Source organism: Toxotes jaculatrix, chromosome 21, assembly GCF_017976425.1.
Source record: "Toxotes jaculatrix isolate fToxJac2 chromosome 21, fToxJac2.pri, whole genome shotgun sequence".
NCBI classification, from domain to species: Eukaryota; Metazoa; Chordata; class Actinopteri; family Toxotidae; genus Toxotes; species Toxotes jaculatrix.
In genome coordinates this window covers 18,148,086-18,167,504 of record NC_054414.1, presented here as the reverse complement: position 1 = coordinate 18,167,504, position 19,419 = coordinate 18,148,086, and the positions used below count along the sequence as shown (strand labels likewise).

Sequence of the window (19,419 nt, the reverse complement as noted above, 5' to 3'; positions counted from 1 at the left end):
GAACTACATGTAATGTGAAAGGGAGAATTCTACATAAACAATTTTTGATTAGAGTCAACTGATGTGCAGGCAAAAGCTAAAGAACAGTGAAGCCCAGATTGAAAAGTCTTCAAGTGTTTGATTAAATAAACACTTTCCTTATTCTCTCATCAACAGGCCTCTGGGCTCCTGCTTAATCTCCATTTAGATCAATTTTACGTAATTATTTCGACTTAACACTTAATTCGGTACTGATTTGTCAGAGGTTATTCATTTATGCTAAACCCATCTCCCTGTGACACAGGTGAGAACAGTCATTAACACCATCAGTGCCAGAACATCTGATCCAGACCATGCAAACATCATGATCAAGGAAACAGACAAGTACTCACTGTTTGTGCCATCGTGATGCAGCTGACGTACGCTAAACTCAGCTGAGAAAGGAAGTAAATCACACGGCGTCTGCGGGATTTCAGATTCAATCAGTTTGAAAAACATCAACCCTTAAACACGAGTAGCTCTTCAGTCATAGAGCTGTGAAGCAGCGGCCGTGGTTTCAGAACAAAGATCCAGCCTATTTGCTTTGGCAGCTTCCTTTTCTCCTTTTTCGAAAGCCAGTGACAAATGAGAGATTGGTATTATGCTCTGTCTTTCATTTGTTGACTGACTTCAATCTTGGGAGGATTTTTAAATGCTCCGGTGTATTATTATGTCAGAACTGCCTCTGAAGAGACAGTGTTCGCTAAAGAAAATGAAGACCATTGTATTTTGTGTAGGGAGAACAGTGTATTCCGCTCAGTGTTGCTGTCGCTCTCAGCATCAGCATCGTCAACATCAGGTTTCTGGGGCTGTAGCCATGTTAAAGGTAATACACAGTTTTGACCTGCAGGCATAGATGAAAGGATGGAGGATATTTGCAGAGTTGGTTAGACAAAGTGGAAAAAAGGGAGTTGATTGAATTGAAACAGTCTACTGTCATGTAACGTCTGCAGTGGTTACACAAAGCAGTAAAATTAAACTAAATTTAGGCAGCGGTGTTAGAGGCCGAACAGCAGGGACCACCCAGAACAACTCCTGACCTCAGACCCAGATGGTCTGGGCTTAGCCCCAGACCTTGTCAGCTCCTGAAACACCCCTGACTCTCAGCATGTTGACAGCTGTGAATCTCAGACTCAGTCCATGAGGACAGTCAGGTTCAGGGAGGGAAATAACAGAGTGCACGTCCAGGCCTCAGAGAACATACACTTCATCTCACTCGATAGTCCTCACAACAGAAATGACAGCATCAGTTAGAATGTGCAAAACAACACGTTTGCTTTTAACAACGAGGACGTCCTGTGTGTATTATTACTGCTGTCGTGATTTGAGAGAAGAATGCCTCCAATGACGATCACTGAAAACTGATTTCTGTTTACATGCTTGTCAGAATTTGACGTACGACTTGGAGAAGAATTATTTCAGGGATCTGCGAGTTTAAAAATGTGCGGCTCAAAAAGCTGAAACAGATTCAATAATTTGCTGATTTTATTGATTTTGCAATACAGAGGCAACACTTTGCAAATGCTCCCTTTTTGAATGAGAGTTCAAAAATGAAATTGTTTTGATTAGAATGATAAAATTATATAATTTATGACTTTGAGGCTTTACAGTGTAGCTTTATCTAGAACACTGAACAAGTCGTGCCAACAGGAACTCAGCTGTAATTCCTATTTGCTTCTGCGAGTTAATTCATTCAGCAGAGAAAAACACTTCCTCTGTTCAGTCAAAAGTGCCAATGTTCTCAATCTGATTGCGTCAGTAACACCCCCCCCCCCCCCCCCCCCCCCCCCCACACACACACACACACAATTACACACACACACACACACACACATTGCAGGAGTTACTCAAGAGCAACCCCTCCTCAAGGTCAGCTGGCAAAATGCAGCTCCAAAAAACATTCAAATGTACTCCACAAACAAAACAAACACTTGAAGGGTGTGTCTCCTATTATGAGTCATGGCTCTAAACCCAACCTGTTGGAACTGTGATACTTTCGCCTGTAAAGCGCTTTAATGCCATCAAACAAAACAAAACACCTTTATATAACATGCCTTGTGTTGGATTGAGACGGTGTCCTTGGTAGAAATCTAATGATTTGAAAAGCAAAATCGCTGACATCCTCCAACCTCACTTCACAGCGCATCATGTTTCAGAAAAACAGCATCAACAGCCCTCATCAGCACATAACAAAGTACATTATACAACGGCTTCAAGCATGGAGGAGCTCGCTTCAGTCCCATTTATAAATGTTGGGGGGGGGGGGTAAATAAAAAAACATGATTAACGAGGGCAGAAAAACAGCAAAACAAACCCAGACCCCTGAGAGACAGCGCAGCAGCGCAGCAGATACGTGATTGGTGATTAGCACGTAGGCTAAAGCCAAGATTCACTTCCTTAAATTAGCTCCGTGGAACAGAACCCACTGGGAACGGACGAGAAGGGTGGGCTGAATTCTTTAAATGAAGTGGTGGTAATCAGCTGAAGTCTGAGACCAGTAAGATCCGCCTCTGCAAATGGGTGAAAAATAAGCAAAAGCAAAAAATAAGGAGCTGTTAATGTAACCTACTGACCCCTCTCATAGGCCCCTGCAGAGGCACCGACAGTGACTGACAGACTTTGGCATGGAGCTAATCATCAGGCCTGTCTGAGCATGTGAAATAATGACTTGGATCAGAGATCCCAATGCCAATAGCATGAGTAACTATTCATTTTTTTTTTTACTGTATAGGCTTTCCTCTGCATTGTTAAAAGTTATCCTTCCTCCACATTTCCCCCTGCCTCTGTGAGACCAGTGAGGATAAACCCGGCTGCATTTCAGCACCACGTCGCTGTCCAGCTTTAATCCACTCCAGACTTTCTCTGAGGAGAATAACAGGCCGGCTTAAAGCCTCAGTTCATACAAAAAAACCCCAAACACCTCTGTGTTAGGTATCAAGGTGGGATTAGAGACTCACCACTACAATATAATCTGAAACGTCTGCATCATGATATTCAGTTCAGCTCAAAGCACGTGGCAAGCAGTGTTTTACATGCTCCTCTACTCTTGTATTCAACAGTTCTTAGCCTGATGTACAGTGTTTGTATTTACAAGCCAGAAATGTTCTGACAGACCAATAAGCATGTTCTTTTAGACTGTATGTTTTCAGCCAAGCTAGCATCATGATGCTAGAGAAAGCAATGTCCATACTATAAAGAACCTGACAAATATGGGATGGATTGCCATGATATGGTACAAATATTCATAGTCCCCAGAGGATGAATCCTAATGCTTTTATGATCCCCTGACGTGTCCTAGCACCACCAGCAGCTCAAACATGTAAAATATCTCCACAGCTACATCATGGATTGTCATGGTTCTCAGATGATGTACCCTGAAGATGTTAGTGATTCCCGATTCGATTGGCTTGTCATGAAATGTGGCTCAGACTGAGATGGTGAACATGGTGAACATTGTTCCAGGTTAACATCATCTTCGTAGCGTTATAATTTTTAGCATGCTGACACTTCCTCAGAGCAACGCACAGATGCTCATAATGACATTTTTTCAGATCAGACACTATTTCTGGGAATACTGTTACAATCAAGCGACATTCAGGATGGGGAGCTGTAGCTGAGCTGAGCTGAGCTCAGCTGTGAGCTTCCTCTAACAGTCTGACTCCAGCAGATATTCAGTGCAGTTACATCCACATCTATTGTAAGAGGAAAGGGCAAGCAGTGTCTGTGCCTCATGTATTTGTGTATACTTAGCCTGATGTACAGTGTTTGCACTTCCAAGCCTGAAATACTCCTCGAAATTGTACAGCAGCCTGTGAGCCTAAAATTCCTAAATATTCTTACATGGTATTAAGTTTTTGCTGCGCAGAAACGTGTGTTTTTATATTTCTATTTACTACTACTGCGATGGTGTCACACATTCAGCTGATATTCCGAGGGAAGAATAAACAGGGCAAGTTCAGCTGTGGTGTCTTTATAGCAGGCTGCACTGAGGCTTTTTTTTATAAGTCACTTGGATATTAATATGCAGTGATAAAAGCAGGCCAGAGAACAACTACCCGCCGACAAATGTAGGCTACTTCTGCTGACCGCTTTCCATCAGCACAGAGCTGAAGTTGAAGGTTGCCTGCGGCCAGGGCATCGCTCTGTGTGATGCTGATGTTGCCAAAGCGCCGCGCACACGCGTTTGTATTCATCAGCTGTGGTCACTGCAAACAAATTGCGCGTACGATAAATAAACACAACAGATTATGTTTTTTTTTTTTTTAATTTATTTATGATACATCTCCGTGTTTGGCCCAATTTCTAAACGAGGTTGTGCTCTGCTGGAGCGATTATTAAAACATGGCTGTGATGCGCTACGCTGTTAGACATCCAGTTTGCTCCGTATCTTCAGCTCACATTGTACCCGTCACATGAAAGACACCGCACGGATTGTATAAAGGAGATAACTCACGCGCTCCCGCTGATCGATCCGTAGATGCCATCGCTCGGGAGGGTGGGAGGCGGGGGCAGGGCACCCCCAAAAAAGCGCTCTCTTTTCACGGTGTGTCCAGTGCCCGGTAAGAGCCTGCTGGCCGCCGCTCCGGTCCTCCTCCTGAGCTCCTGTGGCAGGGACAAGCACGCCTCCTGTAGCTGCTACTGTGCAGGACTGAGCATCATCACATCGCACACCGTGGAGCTCCACTAGTGTGGGATGATGATGTCGCGGGAATAGGAGCGTCAGTCTCTCCTTTTAACGAGAACATCTATGTCTCCTGCCTGAGTCACCCTGCATTTCAGAGGGAGAGCCAAGGCAACAAATCTCCCAGCAACTTGAAGCAAAGATTCACGTTTTGTAATATTCTTACTGAGATATTTGTCCCCCGAGGAATTCAAATTAAAGCCTGGCCCAGACACCTCATGTCCTCCCAGAGTTTCTGAGGAGGAGAGGGAATGAGATGAAAGCAGAAAATAACCAGGCTGAAGTGTATTTATATCTTAAGCATGCAAACAATTCAACAGCTTACATTTAAAGCCACATGGCTCAAACAATGGCTATATCCTCTAGATGTGAAAACTCTTCACACCTTCTGTTTTTCAGACTGTGAAGAAAAATTTCTGTTTGTGGCTAGAACTGGCAAAGTGTCCAAACTACATAAAGAAGAGAGTGTCAGGGACTGGAAACACAGTGTTTAACACAGATCCATATTTCACTCCTCTGTCTTTTACAGCCTTGACCCTCATATGAATGAATATTTCATCACATGTAAAAATGCATTTGTAATGAATTTTAAAAGAAAACATACTGCACAGTGGGTTTTAGACATTTCATATATGATGTAAATTTACATGCAATAAGTACATGTGGATATCTGACAAACAAAATATATTTCACAAGTGTTTCACACATGCTGTTGTTCAGATAGGGTCCCAGTTTCATTCCCTAACTGGAGTGAAGCTGAATAAATCCTCACAGGAAACTAGAATTTCCTCCTCCTGTTGTACGCCTCCACCAACCAGTCAAGATGCAGTTTAAATCCATGTCTCTCCTCGTATCATTTATGTGGTGAAGACTTTGGAAGAATTAAAAAAAGGTATTAAGTGTTTATTTGATCAAAATTAGTGAATAATGGGTTCTTGAGTTATAAAAAATGTGTTTGGTGAAATGACAGTGACCTTGATCTTTGACCTTTGACGACCAAAGTCTAATCAGTTCATCCTTGAGTCCAAGTGAATGTTTGAGGCAATTGAAGAAATTCCCTCAAATCATTCCTGATAGATCCTGATCACAAGAATGGGACAGACGTGTGTCCATATGTAGTACACTTCCACATTACATTCAGTCCACTGCAGCTGGGACACGTGTGTTGTCATGCATCGTATTCCACAGTGGACTCTGCCTCCTGTTTCACATACTGCAGCAGCCAATATGAGATTTCTCTGCTTAGAGCTTGATTGATGGAGGCATAAAATATTCTTTTAACCAACATAGACTCTATTGGAGCCTAATGGAAGTAGATGATATTCTGAGTGCAGAATATGAAGCTTGGTCATAGACACTTTTATGTGCACATCATAAAGCAGTCTACTCATGCAATATGTTACTTAATGGCTATCATCTTCCAGATTGTCTGCACAAAGCTCCATCTGAAATACTGAATCTTTAGATGCACTGAAGGACTGTGCTGCTCCACACACCACGCCTGTGTAAGAAATGCTGTCGTTACTGAAATCAGGAACAAAATCTAAAGATGTGAGCCTCCCAGGACAATGTGCTCAAAAAGTGTCTCCTCCGTCTTTTACAACAAGACTATATTACTACTATATTGTCGTTATTGTGCTTTTATATTATTACATTATATGTTACAAAATGCTGGTTCTCCAGAACCAGGACTCTGAGTGTGCTCCTGATTTCAGGGATATTATGATAATTTTCCTTGCGGGGCAGAGCTCACATCCTTCACCTTCTCCCTGGCTGAATACTTCATCAAATAAATAACATACTTGTGGGTGTTTCTTACATAACATACCCTACACATAATAGGCATTTTAAAAATTTTTTCTCTTGAATTTAATTCACAGATTCATTCATTGTCTTCACTGCTGTTTATTTGTTCTCGTTCTCAGTTTCAGAGGACTGAAACCAATCCAGCAAACAGTGGGCAGAAGAAAAAGAAAACACTGTTGCTGAGCCTTTAGGCAGCACATGATGTCTGCTGTAAAAGAAATGTGGCACAGAACCAGCCTGTCAGTGAGGGATTCACAATTTATTCCACGAGTGAAAGTAGCTTTAAGCAAATTTAAATTAATTTGAAAAATAAACTAAATCACATGTAAATTTAAACACAAACTTTAAATCCCAGGTACTGCTCATCAGTAAATACTCACCGAGATCCTCACAAACACTAACGTGGATGGCTGATTTAATGGCTAATGTAAATGTTAAACGTAATTTTTGGTGGCATGACCTTTGGAAGATTGCTTACTTGAGGCACCTAAGTTTTCTCTCCTTGATTATTTTTCCCCTTGTACTTTTTTCACTGTTCACTGTGAACAGTTCCTTTCAAAATGATTATAATGACCAAGTAAAAGCTCTATTCATATGCTTGATTAGCAGGATGTCTTCTCTAATCTGTATTCACGTGCCACTGCCATCATCCACTGTTTCATGAATAGGAACTTCACACAGTGTGAATGTTGTGGTGATTACACTGGTCAGACAAATTGTAAAAATGCAATGGGCTTGATTAATTATTAAATGATTTAAGGCAGGAGCATGTAATAATAAGGAATGGAGTTCAGTAAGAAGTGGATTTGACTTTAAACGTTAATCAAGGCGAATCTTTTCCTACATCGCAGCCTGTGAAGTGAGTCGCTGGCATTTAAATGCAGTTTTTAACTGAACTGACCTCAGTTCTGCCAAATGGGCCATCAACAGCTCCCCCTGGCCTGGAGCGAGAGGAAATTTCCACTGGAGTTGTTGTTGTCCGTCGGCTCGCTCTTGAACCAATATGGCACTGACAGAATGCAACATCTATGCCTGTTATGCCCTGCTGTTGACAGTGGGGAATAGGAGCTGACTACTGGCAGGAATGTAGGCTGATGGAGAGCGGAAAAGTACTGGGGCTAGCCAACAACTACCCCCCTGCACCCCTGACCACTTAGGCACTCTCCACTAGATGTGCCTCCAGGGCCAGTTTATACAGAACAACAGCCTGAAGTTAATCTGTCAAAGATTCATAAATAATGTTTGTGTTGCCACTCTTCATTAGCAACTGATAAACTGCCATTAAAGCCATAACGACAAGGGAAAATCTTTATAGTAGTTTTGACAAAATGCACTGGCACTATCAAAAGTACATTTACTCTGCTATTATAAAGAGAAATTGTAATTAAGGCACAAGATAAAATAAGATAAGATAAGATAAGATAAAGAGGTGGGGGTTGGTTGGGCCTGCACTGTTGAGTCAAACTTGTTGAAAAACCAGTGTATTGGGTATTGATCCAATGCCAGTGCTCTCTTTTTCCCACATTTACAGTCTGTGTACCACACTGCTGGAACTCCCAGGAAACACTTCTGTGTAAAGTAAAATGAGGCCAGAGACGACTGTGGTGCAAAAGCCGGCAAATGTCCCTTAATGAACGTAACTGATAATGGAAACTCTGAATTTTATCATGTCACTGATAAGGAAACTGTTCGTGTGGATCAGTTACCTCTGCCCACTTAATAAGATTATTATCTGTGCTGAGACAGATTGTTACCTGCTGTCACCTGTGCACTAATGTGTAAGTAGTATTTTAATGTTGTTATTGGCTAATGTGGAACTGATTGCACGTCTTCATATGTTTTAAAACCTTAATCTGCGAAGCAACTAGTAACTAAAGCCATCAAATATTTTCCTCTAAATCAGACAGTAGAATAAAATGGACATACTTGTATCTAAAATGCCTCAAAAAGTTTATTTAAGTACTTTGCTTCAGTAACACTTGAATGACTATCTGATTCCCATGGGATCTGTAGGAAGTGCAGTGCATGCACCCAATAGATTTCACAGGTTCCCGCTTTAAAGCATAGAAATGTCTTTTTGAATAGAATAAAATGAAGCACAAATCAAGTTTTATCTGGTTTTACAAAGCACTTTGGAGAAATGGCACTCCTCATGCTGGATGTCGGGAAGCTTAGAATAAGGAAATTTAACAACACTGGTGAACATGTGACCATCATAAATCCTACTTTTCATATAAATGTTGAGTAAACAGCAGTGAGAAAGAGGACCCTCTAAGCAAATATGAAATTAACTGATAAAAGTATGTTTTAAAAGTGCAGAGGAGCCATGTTTTTCACTGTACTGCCCTCAATTTCCTGTGGTCGAACACAAATAATTTCCACGGGTAATAAATCCACTGCTGACCAAAGCCTTTTCTATCCTAGCAGGAGATCCTTCAGGTGACTGATAGGTTTTTGGATTCCATTGCTCTCTTCTGAGGGACGCATCTGCCTGAAGGACAACATATTTTGCTGTGACTGGCAGATTTGAAAGTGTTGCATGACAGGCGACAACTTCTTTTGTGGACTCAAAGGTATTTAGATCCAGACAACACTGCCAGCAAAACTTAAAAACCTGGTTTGTAAAAAAAAAGAAAAGATGGTGGCATTTTGGTTTTAAGCAGACAGTTTGTTCTGTTAATTTAAGGTCAAAATACCTTGAGATGAAACCAGATTAAATCCTGTTAGAGCGTGAATGTAGCTGATGTAGTTCAACAAACGCTAAGAAGCCAAACAAATGTCATTTGACAACAATATGACTAATACTTGTTTTGTTATTGTCTTGCAGAGATCAGCTTATTATCTGCTGTGAGCAGGCGAAGCTGAAATGAGCCGTGGTGTTTTGTGGTGCAAATTTCTGACATTTCACTGCAACATTACTTTGAAGCTTTTCTTCTTCCCACATGCGACTGCAAAATGTGTAAAGTAATGTTTTGATGGAGAGGCAGGTCAGGCTGGCTTTATAAGGACAATCCCAACTGTACTGACACAGCCGTCGCTTATGTAATGGGAGATTTGACCAGGACACTGTGTTCCCTGACAAAGGCATTTCTATTCAAAACCATTGGTGGCAAGCTTCCGGGGCATCATTCACAGAGGGTGAACGTCTGTCCATCAGGGGAGGAGGAAGTAAACAAGGAGCGGAGGGTGTCCGACTGTGTTATCATCCAGATGAGGATGGAGACGGATGGAATTCCACTGAGTTTATAAGAAACTTCAAACTGCATCGTGTTCCTGTTAATAATATAATAATAAAACTAACTGCATGGGGAAGCTTATGTTCAACATATCCTCTAAATCAAGCAGTGTTAAATCTGAAACTACAGTTTACATGTGATAATGACCATGACCGTTCATACTGTCTCCAGCCAGATTAAAATGCCTAAACAATAGGAAGACAGCTACATTACATGCAAACTTGTGTTGTATTTTTCTCTTATCATTCATCTTAACAAGCATAAAATAATAATTTGATCACTGGTCATAAATACTACCTCTTATGTTTAAGCAAACACTGATTCCTGCAGTGCTGCACTGTTGTTTCAAAGTGCTGATTTATGGTCTCAAAGTCAGCTGATAAAGTCCACATGAATACAGGTTAATGACCATAGCTGTGCTTTGTGGTCACAGACTGGGTCAGAGGCAACAGAAAGTTCATCCAAATCGAGGCTGTAAGGACAGAGGGTGTCTTGTGCTGTGCAGCTTGTGAAACCCTTTGACACAAATTTGTGCAAACAGTAAAACACAAGGCCAGTGTTTTCACGCTTCCACTCTGGAAACTGTTCTCAAAAATGCTGGTTTGCTGCGGATGAATTGCCAACATGGATGCACTCTCAAACCCACATAAAGCAGGTAAAACAATGCTTGCTGAGCCACACACACCTGCAGGTGCAGACAGTGTTTTCCCAGGTTGATGCCTCTGGATGAAAAGGTTAAAATGTGTGAGAGCAGACGATAATGGAGGTAACATTTATGATGAAAACGAACTGCAGTTGTGCTCAAAGGTCACAGATGTAGACGATGATAAATATGACATGCAGACATAAACTCACTTTTTAATGTTCTACATCTCAAAAATCTTTAAATTTTCTACTGTTCTAAAAAAAAAAACCCAAATACTCTTTTTTTTTTTTTTTTTTAAACTCTGCCACAATTAATTTAGAAGATTAACTGCTTGTATTGTAAATACATTTACAATAAAGAATACATTTTTGCTGTTTTGTTGTCAATAAAATGTCCAGTTTTTGTTGATGTATGCTCCTGGCTGCCCCCTTGAAATACCTCCTAAAGGGCTATAACAAAGCGATGTATGGAGGTATGTAATAAGCACATTGGTTTATCTGGGTAGTTGTTCGTTTGGTAAGTGATCACCTTAAATCACCTTTCACAAAACCAAGGAAAAACACAACTGGCCCCAAAAGGACATTCCAGACTGGGAGCACACAAACTTAGCTTGACCCGCCCCCCGGTGATTTCTATTGGCTAAGCGCGAACGTAAATAAAAAATTTCCCGCCCTGTTATTGGCTGGAGCTCGGTGGGCTTTCAGCGGTAGCCTTCCCTGTTTTCATCCCACGGTTCGAACAGTTGGAGGTGGTTGTAGCCTGGGATCGGACGGTGTGGTCACGGAGAGAAGACCCGGAACCCTCCACAGCAATAATGAAGTTCGTTCGGTTTATAATGAAAAATGCCGCCTTGGCCAGCGTCCCCAAACATATCGAGCATTTCTCTAAATTCTCCCCCTCACCGCTCTCCATGAAGCAGTTTCTCGATTTCGGTGAGTATCGATCTGCGCCCAGATGCGTGATCTGTGCTATAAGAAGGCAGCTACGTGGAAGTGGACGGAGGCGGCGGTGTGAGTCTGATCACAGATGCGATGCATATTCGTAAAACTGTTAAAATTAACCGTGCAAATGTGCACGGTTCTGCTCAGTGGAGGGTTTGGCTGTGGCAGCACTGCGCTCATACGGCAGAGAGTTGCATCAGATCTGTAGCGAGCTCAGGCTGCACTCCCTGGGCCCTGTGAAGGACACACTGAATTTCATCTTCCAGCTTGTAATTTAAAGTAAAAGTCTTTCAGCAGCTTGTAAATCAGCTGTCATGCACATTGTGCAGAGGGATTCCTCATTATAAGTAAACATACTTAAAAAAAATAGTGATACTGTCTACAGAGGAAAAAATGCTTCAAAATAATGCAAATATCCATTTTAATCTGATATTTTTGATTACTGTCATCTGTGATTACTTTCCTGATTCGGGTTTAAATGAACTTATTCTCCATTCAGTCTATAAAATATCAGAACAGTGTTAAAACTGCTCTTTACAGTTTCCCAGAACCCAAATATATTCAGTTCACTGTCATATGAGACAGAAAACCAGAGGATTCTTTAGCATGTTTACTTAAATATATGATTCATCAGTTCATTTTCTGCCAATCAGCTTATCAATAAATGGCTTCAGCTCTAATCAATTGTCTCTCTGTGTTGACTCAGGTTCCATCAACGCCTGTGAGAAGACATCTTTTGTCTTCTTGAGACAGGAACTCCCTGTAAGACTTTCCAACATTATGAAGGAAATTAACCTCTTGCCTGACAAACTGCTCACCACCCCATCGGTGCAAATGGTGCAGAGCTGGTGAGTCAAACCAGGAAAATGCATTCATGTTCATGTTTTATGGCCCATGTTTATCAAACATCTTCACTGTGGCTTCGGTTTTGCTTCGAAAAACAAGAGTGAAATAGTGAAATTTGGATTTCTGCCTCCATTAAAACCACATCTGATGAGTGAGACGTTGAAAGCCACAGCTGCCGTTTGTTTATTGCCATGTAGTTGTGACGGTTTGTTTTCCCACTGTGTTAACGTCATGCTCTGAATTACAAAAGCAGCCTTTGACCAAGTTGTACGCCCTCCAACTAGCTCTGTGTGAGCGGGAGGTGGGAGGGGGATGTGAGCTGTGAACTTTACCCTAGTTTCTCGTCACATGTCACGTGACCTTGTTTTCAGCATGGGCTGCTTTTCTTCCCTTTGTGTCAAATGCACCATGACAGATATATCCTCACACAGATTAAAAAAGCAGCCATTTTTAAATGCAATAAAATTCCTGCAGGTTATGCTCTCACTCGGCTGTTTGCCTTGCATTTCCTTTATTATTTTTTCTGTGCGTCAACATGTTTTTATTTATGATTTTGTCAGGTACATCCAGAGTTTAATGGAGATCCTTGAATTTCTAGACAAGAATCCTGATGACCACAAAGTCCTGGGGGAGTAAGTTTCTAACATTTGTTCTTCTTTGTCTATTCTATTTTTAAATGATATATTTTATATCAGATTTTTTTTAGCTTTTGCACAGTGTCTACGTGGAAACGTGCTTTCACAACCACCTTAGATTATGATACAACATAAGTCCTGACAGCTGGATGTCTTCATGTCCCCCCTCCCCAGGTTTGTTGACGCATTAGTTACCATCAGAAACAGGCACAACGATGTAGTGCCAACCATGGCCCAGGGCATCATAGAATACAAAGGGGCCTTCCCACAGGACCCAGTAACCAACCAGAACATCCAGTACTTCCTGGACCGCTTCTACATGAGCCGCATCTCTATCCGCATGCTCATCAACCAGCATAGTGAGTAACATGCAGTGTTCAATTTCAAGAAGAATTTTATGAGTTATTCTTTACATAATATTTATTATTCTCTGTGTAGATTATCTCGTCGGTTAAAGTCAAAATATGTGCTGCAGCTGAGAACTGAAAAGATAAAATGCTTTCCTTCCCTCCCACATTATTCCTGGATTGTCAGTATGCAGTTAGACAGAGATACTCGGTCTCATTTTTGTGACTTAACACAAATCCATTTGCTGCAGTTTTATAATGCTTGGTCTGAAAAACAGCGGGTAGAGATCTGAAATTTTCCCCAAGCTAGATTAAACATAAAACCTTGATTTGCGTTCACACCGTGATGCTGGTTCCTCTCACTGTTTCTGACACCCACAGGGAAAAGAAAATCTGCTCCCTCAAATAATTCTTCAAAACATTTGCTAGCTGCAGTATCATCAGTCATGTTGAACAAAGATTAAATGAATATTTAAATTGATATTTTAATGTTCCATTATTTACAGATGACGTTCTTGTAAACTTAATGTTTTTTTGTTTTCTGCAGCTCTTATTTTTGATGGCACGACCAACCCTGTCCACCCCAACACCATCGGGAGCATTGACCCTCACTGTCAAGTTGCAGATGTAGTCCAGGGTAAACACTGAGAAGAATTTTCTCTGTTTTAAGTTCTAAAGCTGTTTCCTAATCTCCTTTTGTTGTATTAATTACTGCTTTAAACACCAGCGTTACACAGCCTTTATTTAAACTCTGCTCCCTTTTATATTGTAATTCTGACATTATCATCCCCCTGCTTTTTTCCAGATGCCTTCCACAGTGCCAAGATGTTGTGTGACCAGTACTACCTCCGCTCCCCTGATCTGATACTGCAAGAGATGAACAGTAAGTCGACACTGATTTAATCTGGCACGTTAGATACAAACCCAGTTTTACTATTAATGTCAACATCCCAAAGGGCAAAAGTCCTCGTAGTCTGTTGAAGAGATTTAAATAAAGAACAAATATAGCCAAGCCTTCTGTGTATACATACAGTACGAGTGATCAGATGTAAATTAGCTTTCAACCAGATGGACCTGATGGGCCTCTAATTATAGCACTGAAGCTGAAGTAATGGCTTAAGGGGCTTGGCTGACTGCATCAGACAATATTGACACACAGACCCTCTCGTCTCCGTCCTCAGTCACTGTAGAGGCAGAGCACAGCAGAATAATTGCCACTGATGGAAAATATCTAAGAGTGGTGAGGATAATGAATTTTAAATGAAGTGGATGAAATTAAAAACGCTATTTGTTTTCCCTCTGTGCAGACAAGAAGAAGAACCATTCAATAGGCATTGTATACGTGCCCTCTCACCTTTATCACATGCTCTTCGAGCTCTTTAAGGTATGATATTATGCTCAAATAAATCTGAAATTATTTTAAAAACCACTTTAAAATAAATGAGTTTTTTTACATTTCATATTTTCCTTTCTGCAGAATGCTATGAGGGCCACTATTGAGACCCATGAGAACAGCAACAACCTGCCACCCATTCAGGTCATGGTGTCTTTGGGAGGCGAGGACATGTCAATCAAGGTGGGTTAAAAATTATAGCACGGCTGCATGAAATGGACAGATAATGCTGTGGTAACTTATTACATAAGGCTGCCGCAGCAAATATGTCCTTAAGTAACTTTTCTTTGTCTCTCTTTGTCTTTGTGGTGTGGACTTTGTTCTTGCATGTTCAGTCTTCAGTGTTTGTGCAGTTTGCCTCCAGGAGTTCACTCCCATAACGTTCACATACTAATAGGAGGTGGATTAAAGATTCAAAATTGTCTGGAGGAGTGAATAGGAATGTGGGTGTGTTGTTGTGATTGCGAGCTCTGTGTCAACCAGCGCATGTTTAACAAGTTTAATGAAGCCTGTAAAGATAAAATGTTTTCACCAAGTTAATCTTTTACAGTGATGTTATTGTACAAGTTCAGATCAGTTCAGTTTTAAATCAGTTCATTATGTAGTATGCATTGGCTTTTAAAGCTAAACGTACCACCCTTCTTTTTTTCTGTTGTCGCGACCCAAATGTTTCTCTAAACCTGTTATGTAATGACTTCACTCTCTGTTAAGCACAGTGCCTACTGGCAAGCAAAGCTAATGAGGTCTGATAAGATTAGCTGTATGGGCTGTGTGCCTTCATATTCATAGAGACTTTAAACCTTGCCTCAATGCCCCTGGTTTCCGTCGCTTGCAGTGAAGATGATTGTCACCAGGCCACACTTCCCTTTAGTTTAGCCCATTTTAACATCTTTGAGCTCATTGTTTTGGTTTTGGCTGTTCACAGCTTAAACGAAGCCCCTGTTCGTGATTTTGTTCACCGTTACAAAGTGTCAGTGTCGTGTTTGCAGCTAGCTGCGGTTAAAATGAGGTAAAACATTCATTTAGTTTGCAGTCTCTTTACGATACAAATGTTCTATCTGTCTGTTTTCTCTGATGTACCTGCTCTACCAGCAGCAGCCTTTGACAAGCACAGGGCTATCACAGGAGTAAACAAAAAGAAAGCCACTTAGTTTCCAACCTTAAGTTGAGGCCAACTGTTCATGACAGGCAGGCACTTGTCTGCTGGCATCACTTCTACCTTTTCATGCTCAGCACTGTATGAAGACCTCACATCATTCTCTCTGTCTGTCTCTGTCTCACCCCTCTATTTCTGTCCCTTCCTGTAGGTGAGTGACAGGGGTGGTGGTGTCCCGTTCCGCAGGATTGAGAATCTTTTCAGCTACATGTACTCCACTGCTCCTGCTCCACAGATAGGAGAGCACACACGGCCTCCACTGGTAAGTGGAGATACAAGCTCCGGGGTGCCGGGATTTCATTAATAACTCGTTCACACTCCTACATATATTGAAAAACAAATGTAGGTTTTCTTAGCAGGCGTGGAAACACTGTTAATTGCACCATTTGCCGTTTGGTTAAACTTCTGCACAGCCTATAAGCATCTAAATGCTCATTTAGCCTCTTATTTATATTCTTTGCTATTTAAAGATTGAAATCCTGGCATCATTGTTTTCTTTAAAAAATAAGTGATCTGCAATGCACAAAGCAAACTTTAAAAAAAGACCTGTTTGTTCCATGGAAAAGTGCCGCTGCTTGCAGTGTGACAGAGAACAAAGCCTTCTTAAACCCTTGATCTCCTCTCGCTCGTTGTGCAGGCTGGCTTCGGCTACGGTCTGCCCATCTCTCGTCTCTACGCCAAGTACTTCCAGGGGGACCTGCAGCTCTACACCATGGAGGGCTACGGCACAGACGCTGTCATCTACTTGAAAGTGAGCCAGACGTGGTGATCATGCATGAAACTGTGACAAGATGCCAAGAGTTTGAAAGTCAGCAGCACATAACAGAGAGAAAATTGGCTTATGCCATGCCTTTGTTAAACACTAACCAAACTCTGCAGACCTGTGGAGTCAGTTCAGGTAAGACGGGCCATTTGTAATTACATCTTGTCTTCTTGTCCTTCCAGGCGCTGTCCACAGACTCCATCGAGAGGCTGCCGGTGTACAACAAAACTGCTCTGAAGAACTACAAAGTGAGCCAAGAGGCTGACGACTGGTGCATTCCCAGTAAAGAGCCCTTAGATCTGAGCAACTATAAGGTGGCCAAGTGAAAATGTCCCCCTGGTCAGGTGTTTCAAACCTAAGTACCACGAAGCCTCCAGAATATCTGCCTTCATATTCCCGTGTCATCATCTGCTAAGGCACATGGGTACAGTCTGATTTTAGCAGTAGCATGTTCATGTTGTTTTCAGTCCCTGTTGTCCTTCTGGGTTCATCATAAGAAAATAGACAAATAGAAAACAGCTACTAACAGACAATACTTGTCACTCACCTCTGAGACTTTGGAGATGCAGCTCCAAAGCTGCTAAAATAACATAGCATCAACAGGGAGTGTGTGTGGACACAAAGCCCAGAGTCACGTGTAGGTAGGGAGAGAGAGAGGCAGCACCCGGCATGTTGTGAGTAAAAAAAGAAAAGTGTGAATATGAGTGGACCTATCAAGAGTAACAGAGGAGGGTTTGGGTTTTCCAGTTTCAGACATTACACATGCAATAAGGTTTTGCAGCAGATGTTCGAAGAGGGACATAAAGAGATATTCAGTTAGACAGGGAACCTGTTGTTGAACGACTGTAAAAGAACCAGACCCTGTCACCCAAGCCTTATAGTAGCAACTTCACCCAAAGGCTCCTTTCATTGAAATTACTTGAACTATTTAAACTAATACTCTTGTTGCACGTTGTTAAATTTTAAGTACTGTAACACTGTGGAGTCTGTAGATTTGAACAAATGTATGGCTTTGAAGTTGAGTGGTTTTGTGCTCTGTGCATGGATGTTTATTTGGGCTTTTGATATTTCAGTCTTTAAAACGTTAATCATAGTATTTTCACTGACTGGTAAGATACAGTGTTATCTTAACATCAGTCTTTTGGACCAGCCTGAATGTGATCCACACTTCTGTGCATCCATTTGCATTAATTACAGAGATAAAGAGTATTGTATGATACAAAGTACAGCACCGTGGGGCCCACGTTCTCTAATATACAATGTTGTACAGCCGGTTGGTCTGGAGTTTTAATGCTTTAACAGATTTCAGTGGAGGCCAGTGTTATTAAACCCCAGAAGGTAGTTCATGTCATGTTTGAGTTCGGTACCAGTCTCTGATCCGATAAGGCACGGCCGGTCTCGGACTCTTTATTACACTGTGCCATATGAGGACAAAATGCCCTGGGTCCATATGTGTTTAAGAAGAACAGTTTTCTTTGTATTATATTTATCTTAATCATACAGTGTGTTAAAGCTTATTTTTATAGCTACACTTTTGTGACTGAAATTATTGTAAATACTGTAAATACAATACAGATAATTAAAAACAAACAGCTTCAGTTCAAAATCCTCCTCTTGTGTTATTTGAGATTGTCTGTGTAGGATTAGACTGCAGCTGATTCAGGTACACAAAGGTGATTGTATCAGTCAGTGGCAGCGAGTTTTTACCTCAGTGTTACAGGATCTGTTGTCAAGGTAGTGACAAGATCAAGTTCAGAAACTCTACCCTGCAGCACCAGACCCTCAGGCACAAAAAAAAAATGGTACTGCGTACATAGACGCAGGAAGATTTATGTCAGTAGAAGTTTCCACTCCGCTGCTGTTCCTCTGCTTGTGGGTACGCAGAGTTACGTCACTATTATGCCAGCAAATGACCAGGTGGATCCGAGCCCAGTAAGACAGAGGTCATCACGGGGAAACATACAGTCCGAGTCAGGGTCTTGTGGTTGTTTGAGATCAGAGGCATGTGAGACTCATGCTGCTAAAGGGTAAGAGCCAGAAGGGAGCTCTAATAATAGCTGGATTCTTTTGCCCTTTTGTGTCATGTATTTTCAATTTACAAGGAGAGGAACAGCATACATTTTATAGATTAGGGATGGCAGCAGTGAAAGGTAACCCAGCACATTCCTTCCTGATAATAAGAAAAAAAAGCATGTTCCTGCTCCAAGCATCAGACTTTAATCTAACTGTCCTATACTTTTATTTAAGTAAAGTGAATGATAATTCACATCTGGCACTTCTGTTTTGTTTTTTTTCCTGGGGATGCCCATCTGTTTTTGTTGATGAATGAAATATCCTGCGGCTTGCAGATGTCTAGTGAGGCTCATTTTACAGTCAGTGTCATGTTCATATGGGCCAAAAGCAGCAGCTGATCTAAATACAGACATTGAACCAGGGTGTTTACCCCCTGGCTGCCACAGCTACATCGAGGAGTGGAAAGAATCCAGCAGTGCCCTTCTCCTTATCTCATACAAACAAAAGGCTGATAAACTCTCCATAGCAACAGGAAAGGCAGCATTATATTGATGCAAACACCAAGCCCAATATCTGCATAGTGTGTGCTGTGATTCCTACATGTCACCACAGGTACAGTCTGCTTTTAATATAAGTTGTTCAGTGTTTACAAATAGAAATAGAACAAATGCAGGAAATGTTTGAGTCAGACCAGTTAAACATACATGTAAACACAGAACAGTGGTTAATCATGGACCCCCGGGGACACGTATGCTGTTGTCAGGGAAAGATTGTGCAGAGAATAAAGTGCATGGAAGTTAGCAGAGAATAAAAAAGCCTTTGGAACATGACGGCTGGTGTGGATGAAGGGATACGTGATGTGGCTGTGGGGTTTGTTTCACAAAACAAAAAATGACAAAGAATACACGTACACTGCTGTAAGAGGACAAACAACCTGG

The 19,419-nt window shown here is 41.4% G+C and overlaps 2 protein-coding genes across 2 annotated transcripts in view; one reads left to right on the top strand and one right to left on the bottom strand.

Moving 5' to 3' along the window:
• The window catches only part of tbkbp1 (TBK1 binding protein 1), a 46,076-nt gene extending 41,313 nt beyond the window's left edge, over window positions 1-4,763 (bottom strand). The window contains 2 exon segments of the mRNA XM_041029501.1: window positions 4,472-4,592; window positions 4,595-4,763. Coding sequence (XP_040885435.1) covers window positions 4,472-4,592; window positions 4,595-4,763 — 290 coding nt within the window.
• A 6,335-nt stretch (window positions 4,764-11,098) lies between these two features.
• pdk2a (pyruvate dehydrogenase kinase 2a) lies at window positions 11,099-18,074 on the top strand. The gene is made up of 11 exons (XM_041067240.1): window positions 11,099-11,319; window positions 12,035-12,176; window positions 12,735-12,806; window positions 12,984-13,168; window positions 13,704-13,793; window positions 13,962-14,039; window positions 14,464-14,540; window positions 14,634-14,732; window positions 15,857-15,967; window positions 16,343-16,456; window positions 16,651-18,074. The coding sequence occupies exons 1-11, from the start codon at window positions 11,202-11,204 to the stop codon at window positions 16,792-16,794; spliced, it is 1,230 nt and encodes a 409-aa protein (XP_040923174.1). The 5' UTR covers window positions 11,099-11,201; the 3' UTR covers window positions 16,795-18,074.
• The last annotated feature ends 1,345 nt before the right edge of the window (window positions 18,075-19,419 follow it).